The sequence below is a fragment of the Apodemus sylvaticus genome, chromosome X (genome assembly GCF_947179515.1).
Source record: "Apodemus sylvaticus chromosome X, mApoSyl1.1, whole genome shotgun sequence".
In the NCBI taxonomy this organism is placed as follows: Eukaryota; Metazoa; Chordata; class Mammalia; order Rodentia; family Muridae; genus Apodemus; species Apodemus sylvaticus.
Window position 1 is genome coordinate 149911136 of NC_067495.1, and position 18528 is coordinate 149929663.

The 18528-nt window shown below is 47.3% G+C and overlaps 2 protein-coding genes and 1 long non-coding RNA gene across 9 annotated transcripts; 1 reads left to right on the top strand and 2 right to left on the bottom strand.

Moving 5' to 3' along the window:
• Nucleotides 1–3665: 3665 nt before the first annotated feature.
• Naa10 (N-alpha-acetyltransferase 10, NatA catalytic subunit) lies at nucleotides 3666–8803 on the bottom strand. Of its 4 annotated transcripts, none has more exons than XM_052170640.1 (8): nucleotides 8687–8803; nucleotides 8179–8277; nucleotides 7752–7810; nucleotides 6899–6944; nucleotides 6539–6654; nucleotides 6285–6329; nucleotides 4614–4698; nucleotides 3666–3985 (listed from the first exon to the last, which is right to left on the bottom strand). In XM_052170640.1, the coding sequence occupies exons 1-8, from the start codon at nucleotides 8705–8707 to the stop codon at nucleotides 3749–3751; spliced, it is 708 nt and encodes a 235-aa protein (XP_052026600.1). In that variant the 5' UTR covers nucleotides 8708–8803; the 3' UTR covers nucleotides 3666–3748. The 4 variants fall into 4 exon arrangements, with proteins under 4 accessions (XP_052026600.1, XP_052026598.1, XP_052026597.1 ...); XM_052170638.1 differs by having other exon boundaries at nucleotides 8629–8702; XM_052170637.1 differs by having other exon boundaries at nucleotides 3780–4076; nucleotides 8687–8802.
• Nucleotides 8804–8962: 159 nt separating this feature from the next.
• On the top strand, nucleotides 8963–14494 carry LOC127674858 (uncharacterized). 2 transcript variants are annotated; one of them, XR_007975380.1, is made up of 3 exons: nucleotides 8963–9055; nucleotides 9738–9876; nucleotides 14396–14494. It is a non-coding gene; the product is annotated as an uncharacterized LOC127674858 (long non-coding RNA). The 2 variants fall into 2 exon arrangements; XR_007975379.1 differs by lacking the exon at nucleotides 14396–14494 and having other exon boundaries at nucleotides 9738–10848.
• Renbp (renin binding protein) lies at nucleotides 9045–16914 on the bottom strand. 3 transcript variants are annotated; one of them, XM_052170634.1, is made up of 11 exons: nucleotides 16779–16914; nucleotides 16480–16589; nucleotides 16290–16365; nucleotides 16111–16186; nucleotides 15810–15982; nucleotides 15169–15393; nucleotides 14414–14495; nucleotides 13946–14121; nucleotides 12887–13018; nucleotides 9275–9362; nucleotides 9045–9187 (listed from the first exon to the last, which is right to left on the bottom strand). In XM_052170634.1, the coding sequence occupies exons 1-11, from the start codon at nucleotides 16806–16808 to the stop codon at nucleotides 9063–9065; spliced, it is 1293 nt and encodes a 430-aa protein (XP_052026594.1). In that variant the 5' UTR covers nucleotides 16809–16914; the 3' UTR covers nucleotides 9045–9062. The 3 variants fall into 3 exon arrangements, with proteins under 3 accessions (XP_052026594.1, XP_052026596.1, XP_052026595.1); XM_052170636.1 differs by lacking the exon at nucleotides 16480–16589 and having other exon boundaries at nucleotides 16779–16912; XM_052170635.1 differs by lacking the exons at nucleotides 16290–16365; nucleotides 16480–16589.
• Between the last annotated feature and the right edge of the window lie 1614 nt (nucleotides 16915–18528).

Sequence of the window (18528 nt, forward strand, 5' to 3'; positions counted from 1 at the left end):
GCCCCATTTAGCCCTTTGCAATGAAACTGAGTGAAAAGCAAAACAGAAAACTTGAGTGACTGGCTGTTTTCAAGACATTTACTTGGTATCTGAAACCATGAGTGAAACTCCTTTCTGTGCCTTTATTTAGCTCCTGTTCCTTTTGTTTGGAAACAGGGTCTCACTATGTAGCCCTGGCTGTCCTGGAACTTGCTGTGGAGACCAGGCTGGCCTCAAACTCACAGAGATCAGTCTGTCTCTGTCTCTCAAGTGCTGGGATTGAAGGCATGTGCCAGCACACATGGCCTGTTCCTTTTTGACTTTTTTAATTTTTTTTTTAAAAATTAGATTTATTCATTTAATTTTATGTGTATATGTATGTGTAACTTGTGTGTGTGCCCATGGATACCAAAAGAGGCACCAGAATCTCTAGATCCTGGAATTACAGATGATTGTGAACCTCCAAATGGGTGCCACATGAGTGCTAGGAATCAAACTGGGATTTTCTACAAGAGCAACAAGTGCTCTTAACCACTGAACCATTTCCTTAGCACCCTTCTTGGCTTTTTGAGATAGGATATCTTTAGTAGCTCTGGTTAAACTAGAGCTTCCTTCGTAGACTAGGCTAGCCTTGAACTTCTGCCTCTCAATGCTGAGACTAAATGCAAGAAATACTACCCTACCTAGCTAGCTCCAGTTTTGAGAATCTAAAAGTCTGCAGGGCAGGGTAGGAGCAGGTAGGTGGTGGCTTACAGGCAAGCCAGAATTGCAAAGTATAAACTAAGCTATAGAGATCCTGTCTCAAAAATCAAATAAACTAGCCAGGCAGAGGTGGAACACTCCTTTAATCCCAGAACTTGGGAGGCAGAGGCAGGTGAATTTCTGAGTTGGAGGCCAGCCTGGTCTGCTGAGCAGATTCCAGGACAGCCAGGGCTACACAGAGAAACCCTTTCTCAAAAAAAACAACAACAAAAAAATCATTGATAATAAGCTGTATGAGGAAATGCTCACCTAGAGGCAGAGATCAGGGCTTGTGAAGACTGTCAAAACAAACAAAAACAAAACCCAACAAGATAGGCAATGGAGGTAGTTATGGTGGTTAAAGAGCTCTTCCAGAGGACAGAGTTCAGTTCTTAAAATTCAAAGGCTGCTCACAACCACTTAATCCTTCACTTCTAGGGGAGCTAATGCCCTCTCTACAGGTACCCACACTCTCCCTCTCCATACCCCACACTAAATCTTCAAAAGAAATCGAGGGTTAGATATGCAAGGTTATTTATGACAGGGCATCACTACAGGCCAATCAGGCATAGAACAGTGTATATTCAGCATGAAAGTATAATGGCCAATATATTTGACTTCACATACTTATCAGAGCTACCTGCCTATCTCTGGAGCTCTGAAAAACATTTTTTAATATGTGGAAGGATGGGGCTGGAGAGATGACTCAATGGGTAAGTGCACTGGCTGCTGTTCCAGAGGTCCTGAGTTCAAATCCCAGCAACCACATGGTGGCTCACAACCATCTGTAATGGAGTCTGATGCCCTTTTCTGGTGTGACAGGATGCTCATATACAATAAATAAATCTTTAAAAAAAACATGTGGAAGGTTGTACAGTTGGTCCTAAGGGATGATGACCACAGGGCCAACTGTGCTCAGACTGGCTGGCTAGCCTGACAGAGGGAGATGAGAAGAACCCTAAGGATAGTGGGGCTCGGAAGAGAAAAAAAGGATTGGGGTGAGAGGCTAGAGAGATGGCTCAGTGGTTAAGAGCACTGGCTGCTCTTCCAGAGGTCCTGAGTTCAATTCCCAGCAACCACATGGTGGCTCACAACCATCTGTAATGAGATCTGATACCCTCTTCTGGTGTGTTTGAACAGAGCTACAGTGTACACATAAATAAAATAAATAATTCTTAAGAAAGAAAGAAAAGGTTAGGCAGTAACGGTAAGGTCTGGAGAAGTGTCCCTAGAGTCACCCTCAGCTTCCGCTTACAATGTAAGAGGCAGATGCCACCGAAGCAGGGGAAGTGCTGGGCCCCCAAGGACTAGCTGGTCTGTGGTTTTCCCCTTCACAGCTCTGACTTCCGCCCAGGAAACCTAACCGACTAGGAGGCGGGGCAAACAGCAGAGCTTCAGCCGGCCGCCAATGACACCTGAGCAACCAATACAGAAGGCAGGCCTGGATAGGATTCTGTAAGCATCTTAAGAGGATCCACAAACTCCCCCACCCACATCTAAGACGGCCGAAGCCACTGCGCATGTCCACTGTTCTGCGGCAGGGCGCAGGACTAGCGCTGCAGAACCAATCAGAGCCTGAGAACGAAGAATGCCACTGGCTCGCAAACCAGAAGGAACTGACGCCAGCACGCTGGAACGAGCCGCTTACTTGACTCGTACAAAGGGAAGTACTGTAATTTTAACCAACCAGAAAGCAGTTTTAACTAGAGAAAGGGATGTGGCTGCGATTTTTCTTCCCAGGCTCTGCCTTTTAGTCGCTTCTTTCTCAGTTTCTAATAGATGATTTGTATAACCAAAGTACTAAACGCCAGGATAAATTATTCTACATAGTGGCGAGCCACTGTGTCAGTGGCAGGAGCAAGGACATTATTAGTATAGTAACAGCTCTGATATAAGCACTGCAGTTAGGTGAGTGCTCCAAGGAGAGCCCACCTACGACCTAGGAGCCACTAGTGCTGGTCTTAAAAGCCGCATGTTTAGAGGAACAAACATTAAGGCAAGGGTGAGCGTGTGACAAACTGTTCAGAAGTGTGGTGGACTCTCTTTTTGTGTTTTTAGTTGAATTATATTTGACTTATGTACCTACCAGAAGTCGCAGAAATATCAGAAGACATTGAGGGTATCCTGATGACAGTCAAGAACTACACAACAATGTATATAACTGTGTTGTCTTGTTTCTCTGCATATGCTTATCCTGGAATTCACTTTGTAGACCAGGCTGGTCTGGAACTTAAAAAGACAGATGGCCTGCCTCTGCCTCCCAAGTGCTGGGATTAAGTGTGCCAGTACTACTCCACAGCAAATACAAAATATTAATGGGGGAGTGGCTCATGCCTGTAATCCCAGCACTTTAGTGACTGTGGCAGGATTGGCACAAGTTTGAGGCCAGCCTGGGCTACATAATGAATTCCAGGCAAGCTTGGGTGAGATCCTGTCTTTAAAAAAAAAAAGGTTACAGATAGGAAGAGCCTGAGCAACAGGCTAACAGAATAGGTCATGATCCAGCTAGACCTCTCCAGATAAGTGCAATGAGCAGTTGGGCATCTGGAGTCTAAGAGGTATTAACTGGAAGTCCTACAGATGAGAGCAAGTATGACTATGGTAAAGGGCTGAGAGGGACAAGAGGAGGCAAAGTAATGCATAAAAGAACATCAAGGTAGGAGAGCTGCCTCTGAAATGTGAGGCTGCCTAGAAAGCCTAGGAAATCATTTTGTTCAGCCCTAGAAAATTACTAAGGACGTTAATGAAGCTTTAGGCCAGAAAAGTGACATCAGAATTTGGCACCCAAGACAGTTTATCTGCCAATTCCAACTCAGTTGTTGAAGATAGCCAGATCTGGGGTCCCATCCTCAAATGTTTTGACTTGTGAGCTCAATATTCTCTAGGGTGTGAAGATAGCATCTCTGTCATATAGGACCTGGAAAAAAAAAGCATACCCCACTATGCACATTCACAAATTTCCCAAGGCCACTGGGTGACATTTATTGTAAAAGCACATGGTGAGGTTGGGACCAGATGCGGGCAGGTTCTAAGAGGCAGAGTCAGAGGCCTCTGAGCTGTCTTTGACATCTGTGCTCTCTGTGGTTTCACTGACCTCACTGAGGTCCTTGCTGTCCCCACCACTATCCTCAGCAGCCAGGCCCTTCTCCTCACGACAGGCCTCTCCTGAGCTCAGAAGCACGTTGCTTTTGTTCTCCGCTTTGTTCTCCATGGCCGTCAGCACCATGTGCTTGCCCTTTTCCTTCAGCTCCAGGTGCCGCCTCAGCTGCCGCCAGGAGCCCAGAGGGAAGCGGGTGGAAAGAGACAGGGCCTAAGTCTCCAGACAGGAGACAAGAGGAACCAGGCCCTGGGGCTGGCTGGGGGAAGGGACACAGTGAGAAGTGGTAGGGCCAAGGCAGGAAATAGGACTGGGTAGAAATGTAGTTCAATCCTAGCTCTGCCCTAAGCCTGCTTTCCTCATCTGTAATATGACAAGGGTCCTATTGCCCTCAAATGTGGCTGGGGAGCCTCCATGACAGAGCAGTGCCTCTCCAGGAGGCTTGGTCAGAGACACATTCTCCCTAGCCCAGTTTAGTCCTAAATCTGAGCAGGCTGCCCCTGACCCTGGTAGTCCCACTCCCTCTGTAGAAAAATATCTTCCTACTGTCTCTCCCATTCTACCCACCTCCAGACTTCTTCCCCAGAAAGCATCCCATGGCCTCCTCTAGAGTCAACAAAGGCTTTGTCCCGACTTGACAGCTTAGGAAGTGAGGAAAGAGGGGCTCTAAAACCACAAAAGCTGACACTCTATCTTGGTCTTGCCTCTAGCCACCATTGCTCACTGTCTCACAGCTCCCAAGTACAGAATCTCCTCTACTGCTGGAATTGCTGCCCTGGCCTGACTGAACTCTTACCTCATCAGCCATCTGTGTGAGGTCCCGCTTCATTGCATATGCATCTTCACCATCTGCATAGTATTTGGGCTCCACTTCACTGATCCTGGGGGTAGGATCAAGACACATGCCTAGGGGCAAATTCTCCTCGGTCTTAGGCTACTGGGGTAAGTAAATGTCATCTCCCCCTGGAGGACCTTTGTAGAGGCAAAAAGCCAGTGTGAATGGGCTTCTCCTTTTTGTTTTCATTTGAATGAACTCTTGTCTAACAGCTGTTGATAGTTTTCTCTGCTCTTCCAGTGAAGCCGAGCAGCATATGTAGCATCCAGGGTACTTCCCATTCCTAGACTTGCTACCACTTTGTCCCTAGCCTGACCAGCAAGGACTTGTGTGTTTTGAGTTGAAGCCTTTAATTCTGCTTCTTTCTCTCCCTGACCTCCCTCCCTGTCATTTATTGAACACATAGCTAATTACTCTACTAGGAAAACGGGATTCTACCTGCATGTAGATGGTCATCCAAGACAACCTGGTTACTGATGGCTGATAGGAGGGAGGTGTGTGTGCCCACTTGGGTAGCATGACATTGGAAGGGAACCCCTTTGATGACCTACGAAGGTTCCTTGCCAGTCTTTAGAGATACATACTGGGTATCTTCCTCAGTTATTTTCCACCTTATTTTTTTTTCAAAATAGGGTCTCTCACTGAATCTGGAACTTGTCCATTCAACTAGGCAGGTTGATTAGTGAACCCTATGGATTCTCTTGTCTTAACCTCTTCAGCACTAGGATAACAGGTGCAGGACACTATACATGGCTTTTATACATGGGTGCTAGGGATCAAACACATATCCTCACAATTAAGCTATGTCCTTAGCACCCCTCTTTTGAGACAGGGTCTTGCTATGTGGTTGAGACTAACCTGAAACTTCCTATGCTGGGACTCCAATCCACAGTCCTCTACTTTGAGTTCAGAGATTAAGAGGCATGTACTATCATACCCAGCTGGAAACTGCCAACTAAGCAGGTAAAGCAGTACCTGCTGCAGAGGCATCAAAGATCCCTCCATGAATCTGGATGTTGAACCCAGAAAAGCTGAAGACTACTAACCTGTCCCAGTGGTATCATCTTCACTGGACCCTCTCAAAGTCTAGTGTGGCTCAGTGATTCCTCAAGTTACTCTACTCCAGCTCCACTTTCAAGTGGCACTAGGTACTACCAAGTCCTCTCTTCATGGAGATGCCCATGTCCAAAGTAGACCTGCCCTCAGCCACCAGAACACTCAGAGCAATAGGTCCCTCACTGCTTTTGCTCATGGCCCCTTTTTCCTGATGTCCCCCCTTTTATAAGCTCTTACATGATGCTTCCTGGAGCCAGATACTTCTCAACCTTTGCCCATGCTCTAGCCTACCTCTCTTTACTCCCAGACCAGCACTAAGAAGCACTGTGTGCCCTTTACCACACTGCCCTTCACCAGTCTCACTAGCACCAAGTCACTCCTCTACCCAGCATATGTTGGACCCTCCTCTACCACACACTCATAGAAAACAGGTGCTTTCTTCAGGTTAGCTTGTCAATGAATATCCAATGAGTATACAGAAAGCTCCCAACAATGTCTAGAATCCCTCCACCCCTTTCTCAGCCCAGCCAACTGGATGGATCATGCCACTTAAAAAAAATGCCGTGATCTACTTACTGAAAGTTGAGGGTGTTGGAATAGAGATGCAGGGCGGCCCGGTTACTGTAGGGGAATAAGGCACTGCTGAGCTTCACAGACTTGGCCAGGTAGGTTGGCAGACCATATCCTGCCCTTCTTCCTGGTCTCCCTCCCCTTTCCCACTAATACAATTTCCCATATTATGAAGGCAATAAACCACAGAACCACGATCTATCGGATACCCCTTCCTCCCCACTTCCCAGCATTGCCCTTTCCCCCAACTTGGCTTCCACCTCTTCCTGACATGCAGGGAGACATATTTGGCATTGAAGTTCTCTATCATGGCTCGAGAGGCCTGGTCCATCAGCTTCTGAGCCAGGCCAAGGCGCCGGTGGGAACGTTTCACAGCCTGAGAGAAGAATATTAGAAAGAAGTGCAATCACTTCAATTATCTCCAATCCACCTCTAACAAACCCTCAATACTTCAATTATCTCCAATCTACCTCTAACAAACCCTCAATACTTCAATTATCTCCAATCCACCTCTAACAAACCCTCAATACTTCAATTATCTCCAATCTACCTCTAACAAACCCTCAATACTTCAATTATCTCCAATCCACCTCTAACAAACCCTCAGTAGCTCTACTCACCAGTGAGGTAATATGTCCATGGGGCACATCGTCTGGGTCCTCTTCCCTAGAAGAGAAAGCTAGAAAGGACTCTGGTATGGGTGCTGTCTATCTGGGACACCTGTGCTCAGACGCTTTGTGGCTGATCCAACAGCACCCCAGATCCAGAAAGAGAACTAGGAACTTCTGAATCAGAATAAACAATTATGACCCCCTCAACGCCCTATGCTACACCTATAGGATATGTGCAGTGTCAACAGATCACCCTGAAATTGATGCCCCCAAAAGTCAGCTGTGAAGCCACAAAGAGTAATGCTGATTACAGCACATTAAGTGAGGGGAGCCAGTTTCAAAGAGCTATAAGCTATTATTTCAACTCTGCATCATTATGAAAAGATGACCTTGTTGTAGGAGGTTGAAGGAGGGATGGATACTCTTTAAATTATCCAATTCAGAGGGTGTGTAACACATACAGAAACACAACAATGAAAATAGGAACCTGCTTAACAAAATCTGTATTGTTTTCTCACTTCTAACAAGTGTATCATACGTGGTAGTAAGAAAACAAATGTGGAGGAGGGGTGTATGGAAAAACTCTGTACCTTCTGCTCAATTTTTCTGTTAGCTTTGAGTTACCCTACAAACAACAAAATCCATAGTAAACTGGGCATAGTTAAATCCCAGCATTGAGAAGACTCAGCACATAGACTGCTATAAGTTTGAGGTCAGCCTGAGTTACACAGTGAGCGCCAATCTGGACAACAGGGAATGCCTCTCAAACTGATTCACAGCTTCCCATTCCCTTCTCCAAAGCTTTTGTCCCTCAACACCCCAACTTAGCATTAGGGTCTTTTCTTCCTCCTTGGTGACTCACATTTTAGCCAAGACGTACCCCACAATCTTCCCATTCTCATCCTCAGCAATGTAAGAAAGCTGGTGACAGAAAGGAAAAGGAAGTCATGTACAGCAGGCAATAGGATAGAGCTCACTGTCAGCCTCCTACTGTGTGGGACAGTGGGAAGCCACAAAAAAAAAATGTTGTTTTGACATCTGGTGACCTGGAATGCAAGGGCCTGCTCTACACTTGTGCCTTCTCTTTATCTGGAAAAGGGTAGGCACAGGTGAGAATCCTATCTCCACTACGTGAAGCCTAGTTTCTATATACACTCTTTTATTTGCCAGGCTTCCTCATCAACCAGGGCCTCAGGTTCTTATGCCCTTGTCCACGTCGTTTGCTCCATCAGATCCATGTTTCCCTCCTGTTGCACCCTACACCCCTACAAAACGCAAAAGCTGCAAACCTGGGGCCAAGAGAGGCCATGATAAAAATAGTACTTCATCTGGTAGTTCTCGGGCAGGCAGAGAAGGTTGCAGTGCTGCATATTCATCAGGTCTTCGGGCTGCATGAGAGTGGGACATGGTTAGTCCAGGGCTGCTGAGACTAAGAGGGCCACACACACGTGTGACCCCCTGTTCTCTGTTAATCTCTGGGCCTCCCCTTCCCCCAGGCAGGGCAGAGTTTGCACTATACGACTTTGCACAAGCCCGGTTTCTATGCAGCATACAAAACGCGACAATTCCAGAACTGATCAATAGTACCCTGAGGTTGTGGAGCTCACTCAATGAGACCTGAATTAGGGAAACGCGAGATAATCGCGAGATGTCTAAAGCAGGCTGCAGCAGCCTTAAGGTACGATGTCCGCAAACTACAGGGCCACAGCACTAGATCCCTCAATAGCCTGCATGCTCACACGGTCACCCCATAAGGCGTCCACTCGGTGCGGACAGGCTGGCTCCCCGTCACCTCACCCTAGCATTGCGGATGTTCATCACGGCGGCGGCGGAGCTCGCGAGTCCTTGTGGGTCGTGAAGGCGTGCGCTCGGCGGCCACTCAGAAGCAGGGTAAGGACGAAAGGAACCGAGACTGGGGATCTGGGCGGCAGCGGAAGAGGCGGGCCTCTCAGACCGGTCTGCAGTGGAAGTACCCAGCTATAGGATCCGCCTCCGAACTGCACAACCAATGAGCGTGGCACTTAGAGCCAATTGGGCGCGGTGGAGCAGCGCCCAAGGTGGTGCGTTTGAAGCCGCCTTGAAGATCGGTGAAGGCGGGCAGCGTGGGTAATAGTTGTACCCTCCCGTGGGGCCCACAGAGGTGCGCACACAAGCATGTGGAACAAGGTCAGCTTTATTTCGAGCCTTCGTGGGTGGGGACAGCGGGCGAGGAGCTGAGGGGGGCGGGTCCAAGGCGTTGGAGTAGGGCTCCCAGAATCTGCTCGCACATGGCCAGGCACCGCGGCACATGGAAGCAGCCTGTGGGGAGAATGAACTCCGGGGTTGGGATGACCCGGTGAGCCGGGTGCCACAAACCCCTACAGTCTCGCCCTGTCCCTCGCTCACCTTTAAAAGGACCTCCCTTGATGGTGAGGGTCACCTTTCCTTCTTGGTTCAGGTAGCCAAACCATTCCCCATACTCAGGATCACGAAACTAGAATAAAGAGACAATGACAGCTCGTGTCTGGTAGGACCCATTCGAATGTCACCGATTGAGGAAAGGGCCCTCGCTGTCCCTTTTGCATCGGTACCAAGGTTAGAGTAAAAAGAGCACAGTTTCACAAATCAGTACTTTTAGTAGACCATACATATCCTGGAAAAAGATGAAAGCTGGGGGTAGTAGGCAGTAGGCCTTCTTAGCATGCATGTAACCTGATGGAGGAGGGATTGCAGGCTGTGTGCTGCTACAATGAGGGAACAGGTGCTCTATAGTCAATTGTGGTGTGTTATCTAACACTTAAAATTGAATACTAAAAATATGGATACATTTTACCTTATCTGAGGTTTGTTTGTTTGTTGTTGTTTTAAGTATCCTAGATTGACCTGCCAGCAAACTTTGCAACTAATGACTTCCCTGGATTTCATCTAAAAGATGAAGACAGACCTTCAATCTAAAAGATCTTTGGATTACAAGCAGAGACACACAGCTCCAGTCCTTGCAGATGAAGGTTTTTATTATGATGCAAAGACTTTCCTTTAGCCCTGTGTAATGGGGCATGCCCTTAGTCCCAGTCCACAGGAAGCAAAGGCTTGACACATTTATGTAAGGTTCAGGCCAACCTGGTCCAACCTGGTCTTCTGCCTGTCTTTTTTTTTTTTTTTTTTTTTTTTGTTTTGTTTTTTTGGTTTTTTGGATTTTTTTTTTTCCAGACAGGGTTTCTCTGTGTAGCCCTGGCTGTCCTGGAACTCACTCTGTAGACCAGGCTGACCTCAAACTCAGAAATCCGCCTGCCTCTGCCTCCCAGAGTGCTGGGATTACACGCGTGCGCCACCACCGCCTGGCATCTTCTACCTGTCTTGACCATAGGCTCTGAACATATCTGTCACTTCTTTTGACCCTGTCCAGTGGGTCTCATGCTTCAGAGGTGGAGAACAGCAGCTCAGGTGGCTGGCCAGACCCCATTCATCGTATACCCCATTCTTCTTTCACTGAGACTTTTCAGTTCCCCAAAATGTAGCCCAGATCCTTATCCATTCCTTCCAATTTTGCTCTCACTGATAAAATAGTTAAGTAGACTTCTTAGAAGACTTATAGAGCAAACCAATTGCATTAAAGTTTACTACCAAAATGTTTCCTTTAAATTGTGACACGAGTTGTACATTTTAAGCTGTGTGATGGTTCATGTCTATAATCTCAGCACTAAGGAGGCTGAGGCAGGAGAATAAGCTCAAGGCCAGTCCAGATTGTCTCAAGGAGTGGTGGTGGTACATTCTTCAAGTGAGGTATAACCAGCTCTGTATCTATTCTTTATAACATTTGAGTGTCCTTGTCCTTATTGTGTATTTATTTTTGAGAAAAGTCTCACTCTAAATCCCTGGCTGTCCTGGAATTTGCTATGTGGCTCAGGCTGCCCTGGAACTCAATAGAGATCTTTTTACCTCTGTCTCCCCATTACTGGCACTAAAGGCATGCACCATAACTGGCTCCTTGTCTTTATTTTTAACTACTTGATCTTACACAAAATAATGGGGAGGGGGCAGGAAGAAGGAAAACTAACACATTCTCAAGTTGTTTTTCTGTGGATTGTTCCTTGACCATCTGAATTTTGACTTAGTTACTATCTGCCTGTTGATTATAACTTTTGCAATTCATTTTTCTTGTTCTCATTTAACACCTTTCAAGTGTTGCGATTACAGTGGGCTCTTGGAATTGTTTAATGCCATCTCCATCTTGTTCAAGTGCATTCTTATTTCATTTTATGGTTAAGATTGGTGACTTCTAATCCATACCCTTAATGAATGTATTCAGTATTCAGGCAGTGATGCAATCTAATGGGTGAGGTCGTTTGAAAGTAGGGGTGAATATCTGATACACCTCCAGTTGCTTCTTTAGATACAGTGTAATAGAAACATGGCTTGGAGCCAGGCAGTGGTGGTGCACACCTTTAATACCAGCACTTGGGAGGCAGAGGCAGGCAGATTTCTGAGTTCGAGGCCAATCTACAGAGTGAATTCTAGGACAGTCAGGGCTGTACAGAAAAACCCTGTCTTGGGAAACCAAAATAATAATAATAATAATAAAATTAAATTTAAAAAGAGCTAGCGGCTTCAGGGACAAGGGAAATAGAGTTGGCAATGCAGTGATCGGGTGCAGGAGGCACGGGGAAGGGGCTAGCTTGGGAGAGTAGCTGGGTGAGAACACACCAGTGTCAGCAAGAATTCAAGAGCATAGTCCAGCCCCTCAGAGAGTTGGTGGGTTCATTTTTTAATATTTCCCTCAAGATCTCCCTATGTAGCTGGTTAGTCTCAGACTTACTATTGTAGACCAGGCTGGTCTCTATTGGTTCCAGCCACCCAAGGGCTAGGATTACAGGTATGTACCACCATGCCCAGATCACCTACATTTTTTTATGACAACTAGGCTTTGTCTCTCTCAGAACTACAGCCTCTTAAACTCACCTGCTGGGCCAAGAGATACACTTCAGTTAGTAAAGTACCTTACAAACTATCTGGGCAGTGGTGGCGCACACCTTTAATCCCAGCATTGGGGGGCAGAGGCAGGCAGATTTCTGAGTTTGAGGCCAGCCTGGTCTACAGAATGAATTTTAGGACGGCCAGGGCTACACAGAGAAACCCTGTCTTGAAAAAACAAAAACAAGAAAAAACAAAAAACAAAAAAACCAACAACAACAACAAAAAAAAATAAAAAGTGCCTTGCAAACAGGAAGATCGAAGTTTGGTCCCAGAACCAGTATGAAAACAATTCAAGGAAAAGCATACTTATAATTCCACCACTGAGGAGGCAAAGATATGATTATTCTATAGCTACTTTGCAATACTATCTTCTCAACAAAAAGGTATGTAGGACTTGAGGAACACCACCCGAGATTGTTCTCTGACCTACCTATTCTCTCTCTCTCTCTCTCTCTCTCTCTCTGTGTGTGTGTGTGTGTGTGTATGTATGTGTGTGTGTCTTTCTCTGTCTCACATAAGTGCGCGCACGCACACACACACACACACACACACACACACACTTGCAGGGGACAGGGAGGAAAATCTAACTGGTGATTTATCAGCCTGACACCCTAGCTGTTGGGACTCCCTGTCAAGAATCAGGCTTACTGACCCTGGAAGATCAAGGATGTTCCTGCTACAACTTGACTGTACCCTCACAGCTTCCATTCTGTAGAATAGATACAGACATACCCTACCCTCCTTTGCTTTGGATCCTTGCTCACAAGGTCTTCCTGGGCTTTGTTTTCAATAGCTCATTAGTCTCTATGTTTGCTTGTTTACTCGATTAGAGTCTGATCAGCCAGAAAGGTGTATTCCTTGAGGCAGAGCTTCTTGGCTCACCAAACAAAAGGCAGTCTTGGGACTCTCAGTGCAGCTGAGGGCAACATCTAGTGAATGGGCTAGGAGAAGCTGAGGGAAAGCCTCCTGGACTCCCCTTACACACAGCCTCTGTTTTTCCCTCTCCTGCTGCCTGGGCTTCCAGGGGACCTGGGCAGCACTTACCTGGCGGAAGGTGTACTCAGCCACCTGGTAGAAGAGGTCCAGCAAGGTTGGATCCCCACTGTCACTGTAACCCATGAGGAAGGCAATCATAGCTTCACTGTGTGGCCACCACAGTTTCATGTTCCATTCCAGCTGAGAACAAAGCAGAGATGGGCAGTTGAGGTCCCTGTAGGCCTTTGGAGGACACTTAGCATCCTCTGCTCTGGTTCAGTCTGTCTAGCTTAGGACTTGGTGTTTAATTATGGGGGAGACATGGGGAATAGAGTCTGAATAGTCCTTAAGAATAGGGCTAGCCTTCTGACCTGTATGCACCCTAAGCAGCTCCATAAAAGGAGACAAGTAGCCGGGCGGTGGTGGTGCACGCCTGTAATCCCAGCACTTGGGAGGCAGAGGATGGCAGATTTCTGAGTTCGAGGCCAGCCTGGTCTACAGAGTGAGACCAGGACAGCCAGGGCTACACAGAGAAACCCTGTCTCAAAAACAAAACAAAAAAAAACAACAACAAAAAAAACAAAACAAAAGGAGACAAGTACTGAGGAAGGCTCCCTTTAGTCTTTGGATTAGAATGCTGTCTGCCTTGTCACATTGTCTTTCAGCCTTTTGGACACTGCTGCTACCCATGCATGGTACAGTGCCCTCTGCAGATCTCTAAAAGGATCAGAAAACAATTGATCAGAGGAACAATTCCACTCCTGCCTGCCACCAAGTGAGAATCACCCAAGAGCCCTTTGAGCCACTGGCACCAGACAAAGGGGACATGTGTCTTGGCATCAGCATTTGCACAAACTCTCTTCTCTAATGGATTTCACAGGATATACGATAGAGAGACTCCGGTTCTAGGTTCAATTTTTTGTTGTTGCTGCTGCTATTTTTTGAGACAGGATCTCACTCTGTAGTTCTGACTGTCCTAGAATTCATTCTGTAGAACAAGCTGGCCTCAAATTCATAGAGATCCACCTCCCTCTGCCTTCCAAGTAACTAGGATTAAAGGAATGCACAATCACACCCAGCTCTTAACTACACGATAGGCTTCTTGGAAGCTATTCTGGGTGCTCCCACCTGGGTAGGGCAGAGATCATCAGCATCCTGGAAGTAGAAGAGGCCTCCATGCTCAGGGTCCCATCCAGAGTGGAAAGGCAACAAGAGAAACTTGTCAATAATGTGCATTCGAAGTTTGTGGTCACCTTTCCTGCGGGCATACTGGAGCATAAACCAGCCAGCTTCCAGTGTGTGGCCTAATGAGAGTTAAAAGAAAAGTAAGGCAAGAATCAGCACACATACATACACACACACACACTGCTTTTAGGCATCTGAGGGCTTGAGCTCCTGGTACCTACCTTCCTTCTCAAGGGTGAGAGACTTGAACTATGCCACAAGATGCCCTGCCTGGACACCATGCTCACTCCTGGGCAGTCTATCCCCTCCCATTGCATGTTCCTTGGTGGAGGGAGGAGGGCTACCCCTCCCATCTGATACCCCAAACTCAAAGATGAGTTTTTTTCCTAACAGGCCTAGCACATGCTTCACCTGGGTTCTGATGTCTTCCAAGGCAACCAGGGAGCTCTTGGCCATCCTCTGATACATTCTCCAATACAACTTGTCCATCCCTCTGCCAGGTAAGACAAGAAACAGATGTTTACAGTTCAGGTCACCCAATCAGAAAAATCTAACTTCAAAAATCCCTTCTGCTGCCCTTGGTACCAGCCATACACCTATTCAATAGGTCTAAAGGGGGCATTTTTTGGTTGTGTGTTTTGAGATAGTCTTGGTAGCCCAGGCTGGTCTCAAACTATACAAGCAAGGCTGACCTTGAACTCTAAATTCTCCTGCTTCCACCTCCAGAGTTCTGGAATTACAGATATGTACACCATGCCCTGCTCCAGAACAGTTTTGGAATGGCTAATTGTTTCCAATGGACCCAGTAGGTTCTGATCCTTGCTTTAGGTCTGAGTCTCCCAAGTGAGGGGGGTAAAACACTGAATGAGGAGACAGGCAAGACCAACTTTTGATGCCCACAGAGACTAGGGAAGAACATAGATCAAGACCTCCTTTCAGGATCTCAGAATGTGCCTGCTGCTCTGGCCTCTTCTGTCTTAGAACACACCCATTTCTGCCCACAGCAAGCTGGGCTCCACCTTCCTGAGGACCCTGGGCTGTATTTCAAATGAATGAGCTTCCTTGGATCCACCTGTCTAGAAAGCTAAAGAACAGAGGACTTCAGGTAGAGGGGCCTATGCTGAGTGAGAGAATGGAGTTCATTTTGCCCCTGTCTCCGTGCCTACCTGGACATGCTGAAGAATCCTGTGTGCACACCAGTCCCCTAGTTCCGCATACTTGTTGGTCAGCTCCTCGTTGTCTTCTCCAAGCTGCTCCACCAGACTGAGCAGCATCATGGGCACTGCCATGGGCTCTGTGGCCAATGTCCCTGAGAGCTGAGGCCGGCCCAATCCAGCTGGGTCCTCCCGTACCCAGTGGATGATCTGATCCATCATCTCCACAGCTTCATTCTGTGGGGAAACCAGAGATGCTGCCCTGTCCTAGCACATACTTCTTCCCCCGAAGACTCAGGACTCAGCTTCTTCTCCAAAGATACCTGCTCTTCCTGCAGTTCTCCAGGGCTAGCCCTATAGCTAGGCACCAGAAGCCAAGCATATCCTCCCAATACTATTTTGGGGCCTCTGGGATTTAGGTCACTCTCAGGCAGAAGGGCCCAGTGAAGAAACAGAAAATCTTTTCTACCTGGGCACAGGGCACTGTTTGCCCAGGGTCCCTTTGGTAGTATAGGAGGTGGGAGAGAGCTAAGGAAGCATGTGGTCACAAAATGGTAGGAAAAGAGTAAATGGGTCTTGTGGCAAGTTCCCAGGCCTGTTGTCAGGGTACACTCATGCCCAACAGCCTGTGGCTCCCACAGGCTCCCACACACCTGATAATGCATTTCCCCTGTTACTTTCCACAGTTCATTCATGGCCATGGTGTAGAAGCACTCGCTGAAAATGGTCCGCTGCACCTTCACTGGACGGCCATCCAGAGTCAGCACAAAAGCACATTTCTTGCCAGGTGGTGCCACCCGGGCATAACGCAGCAAAAATTCACCACCTGGTGGTTGGGGAGTATGCATGCTAGGTGAGGACTCCAAATATATTTCCTCTTGGAACCTGCTCAGTCCCTTTCCTTTTCTAGACCCCTTTAGATACACTGAATAAATAACCCACTGAAGCTCCTACCGGCTTTTGCTGCATCCAGAAGCTCAACACGGTGGAAGCGCTCAAAACTGCGGTATAAGCGACAATACATCCATACCTGTAAGGGAACACAGTTTAGAGAGGAGTAGCTGGCGTGGAGGGAATCCTAGGTATCCCTGGGTATACCCTATTGTGTGAACACCTTAAGCATGCAAACTGACCTGCCTCCCCTGCAGCCAGACATATTTGAGGTGATCATATACCTTCCCATCACGGCCAAGGCATGTAAAGAAGCCCCTGTGAGAAATGTATTGTCAGAAAATGAGCTTTGACTCTCTCCTCAAGTCAGTAGATCTGTAAGTCATCTCCAAGTGAGATGGGGGAGGAGGGCCTAGGAGGATCATGGCTAACCCGTGTTCCTGGTCATGGGAATGCTCCATCCAGAAAGCGATCACACTATCAAGCTCTTTTCCCACACGTTTTTTCCAGACCTGCAGTGTCTCTCGTTCCTTCTCCATATCCTGTGAAGTGATTCAGGTCAGGGAGGCACAGCTCTTCCTTCACAGGATTTCCTTAACCAACTCGAGTAGGCCCCAGAGTTACTTGATTCCACCCCACCACCATAGGGCCTCGAGCCAAGAATACAGTACTCCCACCTCTTCGATAGACTTCTGACCCTAGCATTGGATGAATCATCCACTACCACTGACCTGTAATGCTGGGAGTCCTAGGTCCATCATTTGCTTTCCTCCAGGAAATGGGACTTGGTCGCGATCCCGTGACTGTCACTCAGCTGACAGAGCAGTGTCCCAACCACCTGATCTTCCTCAGAGTTCCGAAGGGCCCCGAGTTGGGGGCGGGACAGAGGGCGGGGTTTCAAACCCCGCCTCCTGCTCTTCTAGGACTGAGCATTCTAGCTCTAGATCCTCCTGGTGGGAACAGGGTGAGGAAGTCTGGGCTTATAGGAAGGAGGAGACTGAATCCGGGCCTGGCAGCTGAGGCTGGTGATGCCAATAGATTGTGGAGTTAGGGTGCCCCTGGAATGCCTGAATCCTGAGACCCTGTGACCCCCATATTATCTGCAAGCCCTTTCTGCCAATTTGGTCCTTTAGCTTCAGCTGTCTGAATCCAGTAATTTACAGCCATTGGCCCTGGTTGCCAGTTGCTGGATACTTCACCGCCAAGGATACTTCTGGGAAAACAGGTGGTAACCATGCAGAGTAGCGTGGGCATCCTCCAACTCTCTGGCCCTGCGTCCTAGATACACAATATAGGTTGGCCCTGTGACAGGCTGGTTAATCTGTTCTCCATTCTTGCTATCCACTGGGCACCCTCATTGCTCAGCAAAATCCTGAGAGTAGAGTGATGCAAAGCTATGATGCCTCTTTTCTCCCCTGGAGCTCAGTTTCCTAGTTTCTTTGCAACAGGGTCTCATGTATCCCAGGGTACCTTGAACTTTAATAGCCAAGGATGATTTTTGAACTTCTGATCCTTTTGTCTCTACCTCTCAGGGCTGGGACTACAAGTTTGTTGCATCACATCCAGCTTCAAGCTCAGTATTTTGAGACCTGCACCAAAGCACTTTTGATATATTCCTTTAAAATATTTTTTTCTATTTTTTGGTTTTTTGGATTTGGTTTTTTCGAGACAGGGTTTCTCTGTGTAGTCCTGGCTGTCCTGGAACTCACTCTGTAGACCAGGCTGGCCTCAAACTCTGCCTTCCAGAGTACTGGGATTACAGGCGTGCGCCACCACCGCCTGGCCTTTAAACTATTTTTAATTATATGCATGTGTGCATGTGTCTGTGTGGATGAGGTGTCCATGGAGGCCAGAGGCATTGACTCTTCCTGGAGCTGCTCAGTGAAGAAGCTTGGAACTGAACTCTGGCCCTTTGCAAGAGCAATGCACTCTTTACTTAGCCATCCTTCCAGCCCTCTCTCTATTCCTTGCCTTCCAGAGTGGGATAAGAAGCTGAGCACAGGAAAGAATGGTAGCTCCATAGGTAATGGCTGCAGGAGTATGGTGGGAAGAACCCTTGCACTTCTGCCAGGCTAAGTGTCCACATGTCTTAACAAATACTTCTGCTGATCCATGTCCTCCTATCCTTGGACATTGTTCTCAAAGCTCCTATCTGAAGGACAGTGTTCCTCTTTCTGTACCTGTGGCAAGCTTATAGTGAGGATTCTGGAATTTTGGTTTCTTTAAAAACATGTGAATAAGAATGTGCTTTTGTTTTAAACCCAGGTGTAGGGATATAGGGCTGCTGTGGACTTGTCCACATGGTCAATCTGTTGACCATGATTTGCCTCATGCTGTAACAGAGGCATGGTCTTGCCAGCTGCAGATAATTTCTCTGATTGTGGATGTTTGGGATTCTAGGAACTTTTCAGAAAGTATATAAATACAAGGACCCTGAGCAGTAAGGTTGGTGAAAGTTGGTCATTTAGGGAGGTTGGTTGC